Here is a 20,541-nt window from a genome sequence, read left to right on the forward strand (position 1 = left end):
TATGAGGGAATTAATTTGTCACCAGTCAAGTTAGAAGTTCAGGGCTTTGAAGAGAAAGTTTATTTGTCATTTTGTTGGAATTGACCGTGTTTGGGGTTTTCAAACTGTGTCACACAACCGATTCACCTGTTGAATACAAAATACTCAAAGCTGGTAAAAATATATGATTGTACAGTCAACAGCACTTATCATTCCACGCATTTTCATTTATCAAAATGCAACCCATATTCTCACCCACTCCCACCCACAGAAATACAGTCGGTGGCACAAGCCAAATCTGTAAGCTGGATTGGTGAATCAGATTTTTCGTGGCTCAATTGATGAATTACTCATAACTTCTTTGAACAGACGCCTACGTTTTCAAAGGAACGTAGTAACCGGTTAATGTGCAGGTCTAAATCATAAATGTCAATAAAAATGTGTCCACAAGCTTCAGTTCGATGGCGCCCCGAGCAGCCTGGTAACACTGAGACATGCTAAATTCCTGTAGAGTATGTGCTTGAAACCCTGTTGGGCTGTGGATGGTGTTTGGTACAAATGTGCCTGAGCTTGGAAAAAACCTTTGGCTTGTTAGGGGAAGTAGGATTTGCTTAATTTGCGAAATTCTCTAAAAATCTGCACATGCAGAAATGGTTGTGACCTATATCAGGATCTTGTGGTTAGACTCGAGGAATGTGTAGATATAAGTTTTAAGAATATACAATAACACAGTTGTGGAGTTACACGTAAAAGTGACTGTCAACATCTGGGTGATAGCAGGGTGAGATTTCAGTCTTTGGTATTTTTTTGGACGTATTTTACCTTTAGTAAATGCTGAGTGCTGTTCTAGGAAAGCATTTGAATAATGATGGGTGGATTGATTTACCTGGAATAAAGGAAAAAATAAACTTTTATGTGAAAACGAGGGTTTGTTTATTGTGATTCAGCAATGTAATCTACCTTATTTTTACCCTTAAGGTGAAATAAACTATCATGTACAGTATATCTGTTGTCAGTTGGGAAGATTTGTGGAGACATGAAAGCTGCAGAGTGCTGCAAAACACCAAAAGAAAACAGTCCTTTGGCGCTCTGGCATTGAACATGTCTGCAGCTGTTTTACTAGTTGCTTTATTTCCCTGTGCTTCGGCTTGATGAAGACGTTTTTTTTTTTATCAAAGATACGGGGCTGCACGTCGGTCTGTGCCAGTGAGCGGACCTGCCCAGTGTTAGCGTGCTAAAGCATGGCCCAGTCTGCACAGATCTAAGCACTATTAATGCATGCCCAGGCCCCGACCACTTCACCACCGTGTCTGGTACTGCTAAACAACAAATTGTGGCCTTTGTTGTTTAACATATTCTGCCCTCATGACCTCAATAAAACTGTCTGGCTGAAAGAGAAGTAAAACTTTGGGAATGCACCTTATGCAGCGGCTAGACTGCACTTCTGAGTGAAGGTTCTCCATTTCCGCCTGGAACCGTCCCAGTACATCTCTGACAGAGTTGTAACAGATGTACAGCACATCCTCTCATCTCCTCATTTGACTCTTCTCCACTGGAAAAATACTTCCATATGTGTATGTTTGTCTCTTCTTGCTGTTGCTGGAACAGCAGAAAAAGCAGAACAGAACAGTCTTGCAGCACACAAATAGAATTGTGTAACGTCATATCAGAACATTGTGAACCAGCCCTAGCGATGTGTTATGTGATCATGTTATGATGATCTTGTCCTTGCCCCAGTGAGGGCCATTCTCAGCAGATTTATTTTTTATTGCATCTGAATGCATCGGTTATTTATTTCTACAGTTTTAATGATGGCGTTTCAACAAGTGTTTGTTTTACTCCCTGTTCAGAATTTGAATAAATAAACTCAAACCAAACTTGCTTTTAGCAGTGCCTTATGTGCACTATATTAAAAGTACCATTGCAGTTATTTCCACACGACAGACCTGTTTGACAGGATCTGAGTGGTTTTAATGGTAAATGTCAAGTTTGCTCATTACTTCAGGTGCTTCATTTCAAAGATGCCCGAGCTCAGATGCATATTATGCGGTTAATGCAGCCAGTGGAAAAAACAGCTTGCTTAACAAGCCATTTCATGTCAGATTCTGCCATCTAGACAGGCTGGGTCAAGATAATGTCAAATTGTTCCCACCGCAGTTTCTCTTGTTTCAGCAGTGCTCAAAAAAAAATTACCCTCCACCTTCTGAAACCAGACAGAATAAGAATAAGATTGCAGGTGATATTAAGAAAATGACACTAACTTAAGGTAAATGAAATTTAACAATGAGACATAAGAAAGCCAGCTTTTTGAATTCATGTTGTCCGTGTTAGTGTGAGAAGTCAAACAATCAGGTATTAATCAGTGTTCATGTTTTCTGTCAGGGGACATCATATTCAACGCACGGTATCCAGAGTTGCCTCCAGATTTTATTTTTGGAGAAGATGCCGAGTTTCTCCCCGAACCCTCTGAACTACCGGTGAGTATCTGGCCTCCCGTAGGAATCATTAATTGCACATTGTGAGATTTTACAGTGACTGTACTACCTTTTTTTTTTTTTATGACTATTCTTCTCCACAAAAAAACAAAACAAAAAAAAAAACAGGTTTCCCATTTTTGTTCTTTCCTGCTTGTTAAAGCCAGATCTTGTCTTTTCATTTGCTGCATTGAATGGCTCTCCTACGTGGTCCTAAATGTCACACAGATGCCTCAAATTGCTGATCACAGTTTCACTGATCCCAGGGAGGGAGCTGAAGCAGTCCCACATACACCCTTTGACAAAGCAAACTAACTCTCTGCAGCCGCTGTAGGTGTGTGGTGTTACATAGCTGGAAATAATAATTTGCAGTAATTGGCATTTTCATTTCATTGTGCCATACACTCTGTTTTGACTTACTGTTTATCTGCAAATCTGATTATCTCTGTGAAGCCATGATTCACAAGAAAGTTAGCCTAAACAGAATAAACGCACTGTACCGGTTTGTGTGAAACATGCATGCTAACCTACCCTGAAATAAAAACAATAAAGATTGGCCAGCTCTCTGATGACTGGCTCTGGCAACAGTTGATTAAACAGATTATGAGGTTCATGGCCATGCTGGGGCGTCCAGGAAATTTATCTGGAGGGGAAATTCATGGCATTTATTAGACCTTAGTTTGAATAATTAGAACTTTTGAACAGTAACATAACTCATAAAGTTTCCAAAGAACGTGTTTCCGAAGTGGAAGCGTGTTTTATCTTTAAGCAGAAATTGGTTTTGATAGAAGTAGCTGGGCTTGGCAAATAGTTTTGTCTAGTTTGGGAACTGGTTTTCAAGGACTGGTTGCATCAGCACAGTTAAGTTTCAAATGAGGTGTGGTTTTACATGTTTATATACTAATACAAGCTGCTGCTTGAGAAAAGGGAGTTACAGCATGAACGTAAGTTCCAGATAATCCACATACAGGTTTTAACCACATTTGATTTTCAGGTTTTGAGAGGTATTAACTGATAGTCAGGGAATTTTACAAAGGAGTTACTCTCTGCTGTTCTCTAAAATCAGTTTAACTATTTGATTTCATTATGGGTTTTTAGCTTGTTTTCATCCTTTAAGCCTGGACTGTGTAAAAGAGACAAGTAGCATCAACACAGCAGGAACGAATACTAAGAAAGTATGACACTGAAACAATGGTTGGGACCTCTCACTTATTTGTTTTGCCCATCCTTGTCAGTCACTCAGGTTCCTCTCTAGACTTTACTCTCCAGTTTAAGGCACAGATACATTACACACACACACACACACACACACACACACACACACACACACACACACACACACACACACACACACACACACACAGACACACACACAGACACACACACACACACACACACACAGAAACAACTAAATGTACATTTCTGACTCCCAGACACAGAAATCTTTCTCAGAAGCTGACATGCTAAAGATAAAAGGCAGTGTTAGGTTTGTTCCAAAGATTAACAGAGCTTAACTTATTAGTTTGCTTCTGTGTGCTCAAGGATGTCATTACAGGACTAATTTCTGCAGTATGGGTGGCAGCTACAGTTTGCTTAATGTTAAGGAAAGGTTGTGATTTGTGGAGAGATTGTGTCATGTCAGATCAGACTGGGCCAAGATAAATTCAGATGGTTCCCAGCACAGTTTCTCTTGTTCCAAAAATGACTCTACATTTCCTAGTAACTAGACAGAATAATATTGCATTTTGCTCAGCTAATATTAAGAATATGACACTTTTTTTTTTTTACTCTTGTTAAAATAGTTCAAATAATTTTATCTTTTATGGTGATGATGGCAAAGTAAATGGAATACAGAGTTCGCATGACCGAGTAATCTCCCAGGAATGTGCATTTGCACTTATTTGATTGGCCATTGCAGCCCCTTGCTGGATGATGTCATGTTGCACTCCAGCAAAGATTGAGCCTAGTCCAAGGTTTTGTTTTGTTTTGTTTTTGCTGGAATCCGTAGCTTTGGCACCCCCGCTGTGCCGCTGGACCGGCCTTATTCAAATGAATGAGGGGGCTGCTTTCGTTTCTCACAATGATTTTTGTCAGTCTGAATGTGACATACGTGAAGGGCACATCACTTTTTGCATTGCATGTAAATTGTGTGGTGCAGAATCATTCAATATGGAAGTAATGGGAAGTAATGGGAAATAATGGGATCCTGGACTGGACTGTCATCGTAGCAAGCTGTGGCTATCCTTATAACAAATCAGTTACCTTGCACACTGTTAAAAATGACATGAACGTCTATTGGCTGTGAGACACACAGTATATAGTTGACTGGGGGAAATTATTAGGCCTTGGTGGAAACCTGCACACTACTGAGTACTTCCTTGTTGTTGTTGCTATTAAGCTATTGCCATGCAGTTATCCACTGCTATTTTTGAAGCGGCCTAGCATAAAGAAACTAAATTCCCCTGCTTGTGTCAGAGTCTGGGAGAAGAGACAGGAGTATTGCTCACCCTCTCATAAATCCAGCTGTGCACATACGGGGAAGTACCTTTGCTGAGCCAGTGCCTGGCAGCCCGTCGCTTGTTTATTTTCTCACTTATGTTCTTGCTGTGTTTTGCTGTTCAAGCTTTCATAATTCTCCTGCATCTGTTACACTGTCTGAAAGCCTCCTCTCCTACTCACTCCTTTTTCCTGTATGCTTTCAGTAAGTACATCCCACTCTGTAAAGCCCTGAATTCCCAGCAATTCCTTAGATTTCCTCCCATATTCCCTGGGAATGTTTTTTTTTTTTTTCTATCTGCACTGACCGAGTGAATTTAGAAAGATTCTTCCTAAAACAAATGGACCAGGTGTCGACACAGTATTTCTTGTTGACCTGTACAACATGTCGTTACAGTAACGTCCTAAACAAAAAAAAAAAAGATGAGTAAAAACGTCGCAGTGTGCCACTGCTATAAAAATAACTCTCCATCCACAAGAAGCAGAACTCACAAGCAGTATGTTTCTGGACTTTTTTATCCAGTGGGGGTAAACATTAAGCTAATTTTGGGTCCTCTGTCAGTGGCTGGTTGAATTCCTGATGTCTCAGCAGCACATTGCTCTTGTTTACAGCCAGCCAAGGGTATCATTAGCTTCTCTGTTTAGACATGTGTTTTTCCCTGCTGTCACCAGGCCTTGAGTAGGTTTGTTATCCATGTTTCTGTTTAGACAGAGAAACATATTGCTGTTTCAAAAAGAAGAAAAAAAAAAAACATCAAGGACAAAAACATGCACATAGTACGTCCACCGCCAACCTCCATATTGGAAAACTTCTTCTTTGAAAAATTCATTATTAGCAAATTAGACGTCCAGGGATGTTCGTGCTGCCTCGAGAAGGTGAAGTAAATCAAATATGAAACACTACAGCAGCAGTAATGATCCTCAAGCGTCAGTGTAGTTATTACGAAAAGTCCTTTCAGCATTTAAACCGCAATACATGAGGGATGAAAGAGACCGAAATACTCCTGCTGGATGATGAGAGGCCACATGTCCCACGAACAAACCTTTTATTGCAGAACAGTTCCATGAGCCATGGAATATGAGCAAAGTCTGCCACAGATTTATTGATGCTCACTGTTGCATTGTTGCCACGGTTCAAGGGTTCACTGACGAGTGCTAATATAGGCTTAATGGCATCCAGACAGTGGGCTAATTGGCCACCAGGGCAGCTCCCCGGCCTCAGAGTGCTTTGAAACACATACTGTAAGGCTTGTTTTTAACCGGCCACTCATGTAAACTCTCGCACCAGTTTCATGATTCTAATTCTGTTAAGGCTGTGGAAAGTCATCTGACAGGCCAGTGGGTTTAATCTGAGCAGACAGACAGACAGACAGAGAGAGAGAGAGAGAGAGAGAGAGAGAGAGAGAGAGAGAGCCATTGTTCCTTTTAACGCCAAAATAAATCTTAAATTGAACCAGAGATTGCCCCTGTTAATGTAATCATCACTTAACCACTCTGACACATTTATGACAGTCTAACCTTAAGATTTAATTGATACCAGTTGGTAGTTAAAAGCCAGCTTATCAGAGATGACTTAATTGTGGTGAACATGTAGACTGCAGTCTAAATTTGAAATGCTGCGGAGCATGTGATGTTGATTTTACCATGGGAACTGAATTAATGTAAACCCAAATAAATGGGGCGGCGGCTGAAGGGGCCTGTTGGGCTGGCCTGGTTTATCTTTAGTACAGGGTAATGCATTTATGTATATATAACTTTATGTAATTGCTTAAAGTACAGTCTCATTAGCCTTCCGTTGAGTGAAAAATCCCTTCACTTGTGAGAAAGGATGGCACAGTTCCCAAAGTGTATAATAAATGAATAGTTTTCAAAGTCTGCAGTGTTTTAGAGAGATACTACAGTTGTTGTACTCATCTACGAACACAGTGCATCAGTGTTTCTGTAGGCTGACTCTGCACACCTGCACAGTTGAAGCTGAACCAAGGTGAACCGTGAACTACACGTCTGCCAGAGCCAGCTGGAGATCACACCACAAGACGTGCATGAATTTGCCTTTCATATGTCAAATATTTGTGCGGCAGGAATGTGCAATGTTCAGCGTGTTCAGTTTTGACACTCTGAAAAGCACTTTGTTTGAAACATACTGATGGCTTAAGTCCTACCCTTCTAAGAGTGTTCAGGCTTTGTTCAAAAAGAGGACTTGTTTCAAGTTAATGGTCATTTTGGAGGCTGCAGATGTTGAATCTATACTGTGAGGTGCTGCTGATATTTTGTCTAATAGCCCAGTGAAGAGGAGTTTGGAAACACACGTTCACCACAACAGACTCAGTGACAGGAATACGACAGAGTAGGACTACCCACAAGCTGCTTGGAAAAATGACCAGAGAGGAGGAAATGACAAAGAGAGAGACAGGAAGGGAGGGAAGGCGGAGAGGAATACTGCTTAACCCTTACGTAGAAGATGTACTATTGCATCACGTGGTTCTTTTTTTCTTCCCTAATTCGGTAAATGATGATCACAGAACTGACTGAACTTTACTTGAACGTCTTGTACAAATATTTCAATGAAATGTCCCCCCCCCAAAAAAAAGAACATAAATCCATTCAGTGATTTTTTTTTTTTGTGAGGGTTTGATGTAGAAAGTTCCAAATTCAGTACACACACCATAGGATGTTTGGATATGGTTGTTATGATGGTGTGTTTTTCCATTTGGTCATTTTGTGATTGTGTTGCACTGTAATCATATAATCAAGTAAATTGTCTGCCCTCCATTCCCTCTATGATTTGTTGTAGACACTGACTGTACACACCCACATTATGTTGAGTGAGTTATAGATATTGTAGTTAAATAATATGAGAAGCCATGAAAGAGCCTTACAGGTGGCCTTACAGTGTGTTCTGGTTCAGCCTTGGTGACAGAAGTGATGTAAGACCCATAAATCTCGAGAGGAAGCGGCCTCAGAAGGAGAAGGACGGTTCACTTTGGGACAAAATGTTTTGCTGTATTTCATTGCGAATGTCTGGAGACCCAACAACATTGTTAGAGTCTTTTGACCTTTCCAGATACATTACCCCCCCCCCCCACCCACAGCTGTCTCCTGCCCTTAGGTATTTTAATACATGCCAGACATCTGAAATGAAGCTGTGGGTGTCACTGAACAGACTTTTCATATGTGGAGGAACAGGACAATGTAGTCAAACACACTGTAGGCCAAAATACATGAAAACTTGTATGTTTCTATTTTACTCACCTAATACTACTATTCGTCTGCCCCTCCGTCCCCTTCTTTTTGTGTAATGTATCGCTGGTCTGGTCTAGACTTGTCCGGTGATGCGTGCAGGCACTAAACATTTTGGGAGTTCCCCAGTGTTTTGCATCTTTCTCTCTGTGTGTGTGTGTGTGTGTGTGTGTGTGTGTGTGTGTGTGTGTGTGTGTGTGTGTGTGTGTGTGTGTGTGTGTGTGTGTGTGTGTGTGTGTGTGTGCCCGAGACCTGAGGTTAGTCTTGATGGCCTCTCTAGATACAACATCAACATGTTTCCACTTATCTGTCCTGCAGTTCTCTGCTGTTTAGTACAGAAGTAAGCTCCATGTAGTTACAATGGAAATCCCATATGTCATTTCTGTTTCACTGTTTTTATTTTATTTATTTATTTATTTTATTTATTTTACCCCATACCTGGTCCGCCATTAATTAGCACAGCTTGGTGCATTTGGGTCAGTGAAGTGAACAAGTTGTAGGTTTAGCATGAATAGAGAAATATTTCGATAATGGATATAGCTTCTGCTGGTCGGTTCAGCTCTTTTTGTCTGTCCACTTTATCTATGCGTGAATGGTAATGATACATGTTGCTATTTATAGTCTTAATGACAGTCTAGCTGCCTCTCAGTTTTCTTCACCTAGATGCACTTTGAGAATGACCCCCATTCTAGTTTACACACATGCACATTTACTAAATATGTGCAAAGATTTTTCATTTTTGATAATCCCCATTTTCTTCTTTTGCAGGGTAGAAACACGGAATACAGTCATATTGTCTGTGAAACCCATACTTACGTTCATCTTGGCTGGTAAAAGGGGTGATTTTGAATATGATCAACTCATCAGTGTACTACTGTTATTATTCCTCTTTAATTTAGTGCAGGTTTTCTTTTTTCAGTTAGTGCATGACACAGCCTTTCACAAGTATTGACTGGGTTTCATGTAGAGTCTGTAGAAGATGTGAGGCTTAAAGCAAAATTATTATATATATATATTATATGATATTCTTTTTTTTTCTTATTGTCAAAAATCCCATAGAAGCTGTGCTATAGAGCTTCATTGTTGTCCAAAAACCATTAAACACACAGCATTGAGCCACACAGGTTGTACTGGGACACATTTTCCTACATAACCATGGGCATGGCAAGTTTACTTTTTACAACCGCAAATTTTTATTAATCCCCCCCCCCACACACACACACACTTTATGCTGCTGTTTGAGTTACATTTAGAGAAAGCTAGAGTGGCCAGGCTGCTTAAGGAAATCAGTTGACCTTAAAAACAAAACAAAAAGAAGAAAAAAAAACAAGCAAACAAACAAAAACAAACTATATATTTGTGACATGTTTTTAAAGATTTACATCATCATTAGGGACCAGTAGGCATGAGAGTGAGAGCCACAGACAGTGTGGAAGTCACAGACCGCAAAGTTCGAGTAAAGTAAAAGAATACTATGCTATATAGTATATTAAACTAAGAACAGAAAGAAGAACTAACGCCCTGTCTTCTAATGCTTTCGTGTGATGTCCTGCTTTCTTTGATGAAATGTTTTTGTAAATATTCACTGTAAAAACTGTGTATTTTTCCACTTTTTTGTTCAGGTACATTGTTTGTAATTTAAAGACCAGGACAAAGCCAACCTAAGAATTCTTCCCATCTAAGAAAAGGAAACATTCCCAGCTTCACGTTACCCTCTGGTAATCCAGAATGCATAGCATTGGTGAGCACTTCCTATCTGCTGCTCCAGCTCGTTCCCGCTTACTGTTGGAACAATGCACCTCAGATGGCCCATAAAGCAAGATTATGTCAACCTGGGTATAGTGTACCAACTGTTGCTCATGCTTCCTTCCTGCGTTAGGGAATAATGTGTTCCAGCTTTTATTAGAGTTTATTATTGGCAGTGCTCACTGACAGGTCTGGGAATGCTTTTAGTGGGCAGGCTATTGTTTGCTACCAGAGATGGCTGGTGGAAAGGGGCTTGGCAATTCCTAAACACCAGCTGATGGATGGGAGAAAACAAGAGACACAAGCGCCAAGACTAAGATGGGACAATGGTAACAGCTCTCACCGCGGACTGGTACCGCGCTAAAGCAGTTACTGAACGACATTAAAAGTTGTCAGGAAAGTGCTATTTCTGTCAACAAGTTGTACTGTGTTGGACACAAACCACACGGATCACAGTGAAAAAAAAACACTGGGCTGAGAATGCCAAGTGTCTTAAACACATGACAAGAGCAATTTAGCATGATCTTAGACTTGGCACTCTCCGGGGGCGAAACAGGGTGTGAGCCCACACTTGAATTAGAGACTAACAGAGATTAATTTAATACTTGGGAGTTTTTTAATGCCTCACACTTTCAAGTCTACAGCGATTTATTGGATCAGGTTGCCAGCATCTATAAAAATCACATTTAAGACGTTAAAAACAAATATCTTCTCTTGGCCTATATAATTATCTTGCATTTTCAGATGCCGGTCCCTCTCTCATTGGCCTAAGATAAATATTGGATCGAAGATGGTACAGACGGATGGCACAGGAAGACATAATTCTGTCAACTTGGGTCTATTCAGTGTGAATATGCCCAATTTAGGTGTACATTTTGTTCTTAAAGGGAAACACTGTTTCTGTTGAGTTCTCCCCTTATCCTCAAAATATTTACAATGCGTTAGACTCGCTAAAATTAGCTTAAAGGAATAATTGTGCTTTGACATGTGCTGAAATGTTTTTACCGTTCTGTTTATTCAACTTTCCTACCTGGTAGGTTGTATGAGCTACTCTAGAGGCATGGATGCAGAGTTGGCATCCGTTCTGCTGGTCGGCCCGTCTGTCACTGGTCCAGACTGAAATGTCTCTGCAACCATCGGATGGGTTGCTATGACGTTTTGTACAAACATTCATGGTACCCAGAGGATGAATCCTGCAGACTTTGGTGATCCTGTGACTTTTCTTCCTGCACCACCATAAGATGGACACCTGTCTTTCAAATTAAGATCTTTTTCTACAAATGCATTATAGATTGCCATGACATTTGGCAAACATTCATGTTCCCCAAAGTATGAAACCTACAGACTTCAGTGATCCCCTGACTTTTCCTCTAGGACAGCCCTGAAATTGTTTTTGAGTGAAACCAAAATTGGAATGTAAATTCCAATAACACTGATGATCCTCTGTCTTTTAATCTAGTGCCTTTATATCAGTCAACAGTTTCATCTCAGCTGTCCATTGTGTTCAATGCTGATTAGCAAATGTTAGCATGCTAACACATCAGTCTGAGATGGTGATCATGGTAAAAACGATACCTGCTGATCATCAGCCTGTTAGCATTGTCAATGTGAATATTATGGCATGCTGACATTATCTTAAAGCACCGCTGGGCCTAAATACAACCTCACAGCTCCCCAGGCATGGCAGTAAACTCAAAATCTCGCTTATAACTGTTGGTAGATCTCAGTGGAGATGTCTGTAAACTCTGAAACTCTGTAGGCCCATTTGCTTGTTTTTGAAACCATTACTGTTTAATTTTATCTCTGTTTTACAGAATTTGGAAACTTTTGAAAACATTTCCCTGTATGACTCACGAGTTCATTCGACCACACTCTACATGTTTATTAGTGCTCTCCTTCAAGAACAAACTATTTTTCTTCACTGTCAAAACCACACATTGCCAGTCTGTCTGTCAAATTAGAAAAGGTGTAATTTGAGTAAATTAATCAATAGGCAGAAAGAACAAGTGTTTTCTTTTAAAAGGCATAGTGTTCCTTAATATTTATGTCTACCAAGTGTGCTATTTTGACTGTTCGCACTGGCTTGGACACACTGCTACATGTATACCCAAAATGCTAAATCCTAATGCTAATCCAATATATTTTTAATATGCAGTTTTTAACATTGATATTGAATCAAATCCTAATATCTTATGGTAATACGATTATAAATTGCTTCCCTTACAAATGCTCTTTTCAAAAAAGGAATGTATCAGTGGTTTATTTATTAGAGGTGACAGGTTTTATCATAAGCCAAGTTTAGGCTTAATCATTTGACACAGGTTTAGCCAGTGTGTTGTGACAAAATAATTGGATTATAAGGTCCAGATTGAACCACAGAGTATTGTTGAGGGCTATGATATCTACCCCCTGTGGATAAAGCCCTAAGAAAGATGTTCCTTCCATACAGAATCATCTAGAGGACATGCAGATGGATATTTCTTTTTTTCCTGTTTCATTTCATCAAATGTTAAATCTCAGCTCTTAAATAGCTTAGATTGCAACTATATTTTGTTTTTTGTTTTTTTTATGTATCAAATCTGTACATTTTCCGCAGGGCTTATCCTATTCATGACAAAAACACATAGATTTGTTTTGGCACGCACAGCCTTCAGCAGAGCGTACAAAATCAATTCAGTGAAGAGTCTGTTCAGACTCACATGTCTACACACAAAAACACACACACACACACATTGCAACACATGGACATTTCTTTTTGGCTCAATGCTTTTCACTCTCTCTCTCTCTCTCCCTCTATGTTCGACCAATGCTTTGCTGCGGCATTCATGCACTACCTTGTTAACTCAGAGTCAGAACATTCAGTGCAATACAAGATAAGCTTGAGTGGTGTCCTGTTATTGGCCATAACCGTGAGCTTTAGCCATGCTAACAGCAGACAGAGCTCTAGGAGTGGTGCTGTTGGTCGGTTGGTCCGTCACCTGGGAAATGCCTAGTAAAAGAGCAGCTTCTTTGTCATTGGCTGGCAAATATGTCCACTGGAGCAGTTGAGGTTAACTCCTGTGCTTAAGGACATCTGTAATTACTGAGGGAGTGTTTCTAATCCACTCCTGTCCTAACTACAGGAATCTGTCTTGAACAGTTGTCTTAAGGAAAACAAATGAGTTGTAGTCCATCTCACCTCAATTTTTTTTTTTTTTTTATCATAGTAGCTTAGTTTTGTTTACAGTTTCATTGTTACCAGCCAATGAAACCAGAGCTGCAGGGACTCAGTACTGTTTTCTTTGTTACTGGCTAACTTGCCTGAGCTCTATATATATTTTTTTCTTCCTCCTGTCCCACCTCTGATCCCTCCTCCCTGCCTCTCCTTGTCCTCAGTGGAGTTTCACTGATATTCTGTGTCACAGTCCTGACACAGCACTTTCTCAGTCTATCCTCAGTTTCAGCTCACTTCTGCCCTGGGGCTCTGACTGCCTGCTTTGGACAATGCCCATCCTTGTTTGCATCTCCCCCTCGTTTCGGGAATCCCAGCACTGCTGGTAACCACTGGTGGATCAGGACGATGAGGTCACTGTCTCTGTTTAGCTTGCCTTTGCCATTGCTTCCCCCTTTCTTCCATGGTAAGGGGGGATGTGGGCTGCTCTGAAACAATGGAAGCTTTCTCCATTGGGCTGATATGGGCTGCTGGAGAAACAGACAGACAGACAGGCACACACAAAGACAGACATCCAGTCGGGGAGACAAGCTAACGCAAGTCAAAGACATCCTGCTTTTGACAACTCAATGTAATGGGTATTAATAGTTACAGTATTTCCAGCACTTATTAATCCTCCTCCACTCAGTACACACTAGAATGGCCCTCTATTCTGATTTTTTCATCATTTAGGATGACCTGCATTTAATTGGCTTGAGTGCTGCAGCAAGGCAGGGAGAAACAATGATGAACTGTAGTTACACATTTACTTTGGTATTGCAGTTATGTCATCAGGTTGCACAGCTTGTTGTTTGTCTACTCACAGTTTGAGTCTGCCAGGAGTATTTCGCTTTCAGAATGAGCTGAGGAAAGGAATCACTTTCACTTTTCAGGGCTCTCAGGGTTCACAGAGGCCTGTGTCGTGGCCAAAGCCAAGCCCCTATTGAGCGATTTTAGCTCGCACGTTGTCGTCATCGCCTTCATAGTGAATCTGTATGAATCACAGAGAAAGAAAAAGTTGCACTTTTAATTTCACCTTTACGAACAACGTCAATGTGAAAAGGTAGCGATTATGTGAGAGGTGACAAGTGCCAACTCTCAAGGGAGCTATTTCAAGGGCTATTTTCTCCAGGGAAAAATAAATCTTTTTTTTTTTCTTTAAACTTTACATACACAGTCATTTCAAAGGCCAAACAGTGCCGTAAACTCATTAAGCCACTTATGTGTTTTGCTTTCGTCTTTATTTGCATGTTGTACTTCTCCATTCTAAAGCTCTCACACCATTCATTCTCTAGAGCTCAGCCATCCATTTCAAGGCGTGTTTCCTGTAATTTATATTTGCACAGTGTTATTTGCATTAATTAGAAGTTTTTTTTTTTATTCCTTGTGAGGATTAACCCAGCTGGAGGTCAGATTTGGTCGGTTCTGCTCGCTCACGTGACAGGGGGTTGCATATGGTTGTAGTTTTGTCCTGCAAATTTGTGCTTTCCGGCCTCAGTCAGTCTTCAAAGTGCATTATGGGATGGCTTAGATTGAGTCTGGTGAAAGGGCGAGCCAGTGCGCACTTTGGACCATTTAGATATGCGAGGTACACTAATAAATCAGACAACATGGTGATAATTATTATGAAAGCAAATACAGAAATGGGCGTCAGCTTTTCCAAATTTTAGCACCACGATGATATGTAAATAATAAATGGTCTGGGTGTGTGTGTGTGTGTGTGTTTGTGTATTTGTGTGTGTTTCCATGCTATAAAGTACACACTTATCAAAACCTTTAGCTATCAATCAGTGTGGCAGCAGAGAAGTTTGAGATAGAAAGGGTCAGGTTCAGTACTTTTCCATTTCACCCTAAATCACTCTGTAGCAACAGGACATCCTTTAGCACAACCCTTTCCTTCTGATCTGGTAATGGGAAGTACCACTTGTCAGGATTAGGCTATTGCTGTGACTTTTTTTCTTTGTGTCTTTTTACCCCCCAGCTATCCCTACTGCTGCTCACAGCACCATTACCTACCCACTACACAACATTTCCCAGTGTATTTCAATAATTTCCTCAAATTGATTTTCTCTTTTGCAGTGATCTAATAACATGAACATGTATGTCAGTGGTGTCAGATTGCATATTTAACTGCTGTGTATCTTGAAACCACGCACAAGATACAAGATAATTGTTAGTCATCTACAAAAAAAAGTCCCAGTGTGTCTTGTTGCCATGTTGCCATAAAGAGCCGTTTTAAATATTGAAATCTTTAGTTCAGGTTGTGCTCTTCTTACATCTTTTTGTGTGCCTATGATCAGTTCAGAGGATGTCTAGCCAAATCTGCCCCAAGACACAATGGAGTAGATGCCAAATAAGACCGCTAATCCTCTCAGTTCATTTGCTTATTGTTATTATAACAATGAGATTCTACATGCTACATGAACCTTTAAAAAAACATGTATGTCCTGTCTTATGTCTGTCCTTATACCTCCTCTCTGGTGCCTGCCTCAGCACTTGGTCCAGTGGGATGCAGGGAACCCTGAATGTTTGCTCCAGCTGGTGAAGGAGCTTATCCAGCAGTACCACCACTACCAGTGTCAGCGTCTGCGCGAGAGCTCCAGGCTCCTGTTTGAGTATGACAGCCTGCTGGAGGATCCCAACTACGGCCGCAACATGGAAATTTACGCCGGACGCAAGAACAGCTGGGTAAGGACCTGATGTCCTACATTTTACAAAACAAAGACTCATGTAATAGTATTACAAAATACCTTAAACTCTGAAAACACTGTTCATATGTCATTCCTATAGTCTGTTCAGTCTTGATTTGAGAGCATAAATGCTTCTGATTGTTAAAGACAGAGATAAGATGGAATGACATGAGGAAGGGTTGACTTTTCCTTATACTCCCACACCATTTTTCAAATTCCTAGGCATAGCGTATGCTGGCCTCAGATGAAAATTTCCATAGGAAATACCATGCGATAAGACTTCCTGGTTGTGCAAAAAAAAAAAAACGAATGCCAGACGAGTCCGAATTGTGTGTTTTTGCTTTTGGTTCGGTTTTATTTTCACCAGTCACAGTTCTGCCCCACGGTACAATGAAGTTAAGATCAATTGTGCCTTTGTGTTGTTGTCTGTGTATCATTCTTGGGGACACAGTGACAGTAACTCACAAACAGAACACAACCCAGTTTTATGCTTAATTGTACAGTGCTTCAGATTACAGTTTGTTATTATTACTATTTAAAATCAAGTGTATTTGAACAGAAATATGTTGAGATAAAATGTATTTTGCTAATAAATCATGACATAGTGAAAGCCAAACAAATGGCCTGACTAGCATAACATTTTTGCGTAATATGTCACAGTGGCACATTAAGTTCCAGTGAGGTATTTAAATTAATTAGGAACTTTAAAACGACAGTGTTCATGCCGTGATATTCACACCTATGGGCAATTTAGAGTTGCCACCTAACCTACCTAACCTAATCTGTGTCTTTGGACTGTGGGAGGAAGTTGGTAAAGTAGGAAAGTGATGTGGTTTTGAGCAGCAACCAGTGACTGTGAAGATGATCGCTTACTGTGGTTGAAGAGACCTCAATATTTAAGCAAATGTTATGATGTTTCTTCAAGGATTTTGCAAGGATTTTTTTTTTTTTTACATTACAAATCTTATTTTATTTTAATTATGTGAGCTTAATATTGTACACATTACCTCTGCTTCTCATTCCCCAGACGGGAGAGTTTTCAGCCCGGTTCCTTCTTAAACTCCCTGTGGACTTCAGCAACATCCCCGTCTATCTCCTTAAGGTAACTCTAGCAGACCCATTCACATTTTGACTCTAGGTACACACCTTCTTCACGTTATGTACACAGATACACATTGCAGACCTGCAGACACTGCTGCAGACGTCTTAGTCTCAAGGTAGACTGTGCCATGATGGGATAATCTGAGATAACATGAGTGTTCATTTGTTTACATGTGTGTGTGTCCATGTGTTTTGTATGTGTGCAGTGATAACAGTAGGGCTTATTTAGTGTGTGTGTGTGTGTGTGTGTGTGTGTGTGTGTGTGTGTGTGTGTGTGTGTGTGTGTGTGTGTGTGCATGTGCATGTATGCAGACTCCGGTCTTGGGGGCTGTGAGTTGACTAATCAGCAAGCCGTCACTCTCGATCTGCTCTGAGCCGCGTGGTGTCTGGAGGCAGCTTAGCTCTCTCTCTCTCTCTCTCTCTCTCTCTCTCTCTCTCTCTCTCTCTCTCTCTCTCTCTCTCTCTCTCCCCCCCTCATCTGTGATTGCCTTTACCCCTCTCTCACCCTCTCCTTTATCTGTAGTTCTCTTTTCAGTCTGTGTCGCTCCCCTCCATCCTTGACTGCCTGCATGCTGGAGGCCGTGGCTCTCTGGCCTTTTCCAGCCTAGCCACTGTTTGTGAAGAGAAATGATGGTAAACATAAGGGAAACAGCAACTGTCATTAGCCTCACATCAGCCTTTGTCCCCCCATGTCTCTCAGACCTGGAGCACTGAGACTCGTCTCTCTCTCTGCAGGTTCTGAGCGGACTCCTCCAAAGTCAAAGCCCTGCTTCAGAGCCGTGCTCCTGGTCATGATAGAATTTTTATTTTTTACCTTTGTGTCTTTAGGCAGGAAAGTTTCGAGACTCAGCCCCGAGGGGGGCAATACTGCTGACATTTTTTTTTTTTTTTTCAAACAAGCATGCTGTCAGTTGCTGGAGGTTTCTGTGCAAAGGCTTTCAAAAGCATGGCAGACACACTGACACCTTTAACCAGTGGGTGGTGGTCGCTTTATGGCCACTGACACAATGCTGTCTTAGACAAACCCTGTGATATTTAGTGATTTTATTAGAGACAAAATCTTGGATATGAACGTACATTCCTGTCCTCCTAATCATACTATGTTCTTTGCTTCACATGTGCGCACACACACACTCACAGTATTATGCTGTATTTGGCAGCCAGGGTATACATAGTATCACCATGGGAGCGCTTGAAGACTAAGGAAGAGTATCGACTCGCAGAGAGGAAAGTAATGAACATCAGCCCACACCTTGTCCACCTACGCATTACAGAGGAACGGGATTATGCAGCATATAGGCTGGACTCTAAGAACACAAATGTACTGTACGCCAAGCCGATGACCTGAATTTTCAGTTTGACAGTTGTCATGCAATTAGTTCCGTCAGTCTGAGTTCTGTCTCAAGTCAACTGTTTTTGTGCATTGCAGATTTCTTCACTGCAAGTAATTCCATAGATGTGCTGTTGTAGGGCTGTTGAAATGCAGTTAATTCACTCCTACAGTGCTTCTGACTGAGCAGGCAGATATGTATATATATACATATATATATATATATATATATATATATATATACGCTCAGTGTAAAGGAACATGCAGGCAAGCCTGTTCCATTGAAGATGATTTGTGAACACGAAAATGTCTGACACACTGGGCCAGATTTACTGCAGCTTTTTTTGCGCCTGTGTTTTCAGGTGCAGATGTGATGCATTCTGTCCCAAACATATGTGCTGTGTTTGTCAGGCAGGGACACCGGCTGTCATCGGTGCGCACGCGTTTGTAAGGTGTGTCGTTCTCCTTATTACACGTGCATTTAAGGGAGGGAGCACGCGAATAATAGGAGGAGACATGTTCACACAGGGTGATTATGTGTTCTGCTGGATTTACTTAAGTCACTCAATTTGCAGCTGTTGGTTTTTGCAGGGAAAATTCTCTGCTTCTGAAGAAACATAGCGCGAGTGGGTTTTACAAGAGCTACAAGAGAGGTTGTACTAGAGAGAAGAAATATCAGTTCAAAATAGGCCTCAATATAATTAAAAACAGTTATTAGAAAAAAAAATTTATTACTGTTAGATAAACTAAACAAATAGGTGCAGGTGTTTGAGGTTAGCACTGACTGAACTCTCCTTCATTTGCAGTATGAGTCTGGATGTCAGTACCAGGATCAGTCCTCTGCAGCAGCCGCTTCTGTTGCTCCGATAATGTTTCTACGCCTTCTGTGTAGACACGGTGTTAGCAAATCAGGCGCTGAATGTATGTAATTGTGGGTGCGAGCTTAATGAAAAACATGCGCCATTTACTTAGCAAATCTGGCACTTTTCAGTTTAGTTTTAATTACGTGTTGCTGCAGCGCTGGTGCTAACACAGAGGGCTTCAGCAAAAAAGCACAGGGTTGTCCATCAAAACAGTTGAATCGGGCTCAACTTTTAATATAATTTAATCAGGCTGGTAGATCACATGAATGCTGACTTTTACCAATCAGCCCAACTAGAGTAATTTTCCTTGCACTTAGTATCATCAGCCACTGTGCAGTGTTTTGCTGTCTGATAAGGGTCCAGACTCTTGGACCTATAAGTTCAAATGCACTTCTTCGGTCATGTTTCATCATCTCACTGATACCTGAAGCAACGTGGCCCCACCAACGCAGCCCTTTGCATTATTCCAGCACAGGTCTGTCTTTGGTCTGGACGCCCACTAAGCCTTCAAAATGCATTGAAACCCATTTAATAGCCAGTCTGCTTTACAAAAAAAAAAAAAAAAAAAAAGAAAGTCAACACTTCAAAAATCAAAAAAGATGATTCTCTGCAGACAGAGCATAAGCCATCAGCCAGGTACTGTAGGTAGAGGTCAGACTGTTGACCCTCATTTGAATCAGCCTCCCATCAAATCCACGGATGTCCTTGCTTGAGGAGGGAGGGTTTGGCACTGAAGCGGAAATCTGTTCAGACACAGGCTACTCTGCACTGCTAGTGAATGCTGAGATGTTGCTGGTGGGCGCAGAGCTGTGGAGGACGACTGTTACCTGGAGCGAAGCATCCGCGTGGTCTGAGCTCACCACAGTGGACATGTTTACCTTCCTGCATGGACTGCCCAGCCTCGGGGAGGGGGGAGGAACGCTAGTTTGTTTATTTATATATTTATTTTAAAAGGGGTGGGGGGGGGGGGCAGTCATAGTCAAAATGAAAGAGTGGGAAGGACACTGAGAGCGGAGGTGAAGGGAAGATAGTGAAATGCACGCAGAGGGATGTTGGTGTGGTTTTCTTCCCCTTTAAAGGGCACCCAGTTCTCTTGGGCACCATTTTAGCATCTCATGCTGTGATGGTACCTTGACCTCTGGGTTGTCACCAGTTTGAATTTGCTTTTACCCATCCCTTCTCATTTAGCTTTGGCCTCTGACCTCCACACTTCATTACATATTTGTACATACCAGTAAGGTCTAACATTTTTCCATTAATTACAAGCATGACCTTCTCTTTAAACACTGTCTCTTTTGTAGCCGTTTGTTTGTCCATCCTTGCTCTGTAGAGTACATATATGTGCAGAGGCGGCTTGCCTCTAAATGTCTACACTGATCCGCATGGAGTGACGCCACATTCGTGACTGAGCCCTCTGCTCTCGCTTCACTTG

The 20,541-nt window shown here is 41.2% G+C and overlaps 1 protein-coding gene across 1 annotated transcript in view; it reads left to right on the forward strand.

Moving 5' to 3' along the window:
• Positions 1 to 20,541, forward strand: part of babam2 (BRISC and BRCA1 A complex member 2) — a 66,175-nt gene that overhangs the window by 3,215 nt on the left and 42,419 nt on the right. Inside the window, exons 4-6 of the mRNA XM_041061211.1 lie at positions 2,362 to 2,456; positions 15,619 to 15,813; positions 16,843 to 16,917. Coding sequence (XP_040917145.1) covers positions 2,362 to 2,456; positions 15,619 to 15,813; positions 16,843 to 16,917 — 365 coding nt within the window. The remainder of the gene's footprint in view (positions 1 to 2,361; positions 2,457 to 15,618; positions 15,814 to 16,842; positions 16,918 to 20,541) is intronic.

The sequence above is a fragment of the Toxotes jaculatrix genome, chromosome 17 (assembly GCF_017976425.1).
Source record: "Toxotes jaculatrix isolate fToxJac2 chromosome 17, fToxJac2.pri, whole genome shotgun sequence".
NCBI lineage: Eukaryota > Metazoa > Chordata > Actinopteri > Toxotidae > Toxotes > Toxotes jaculatrix.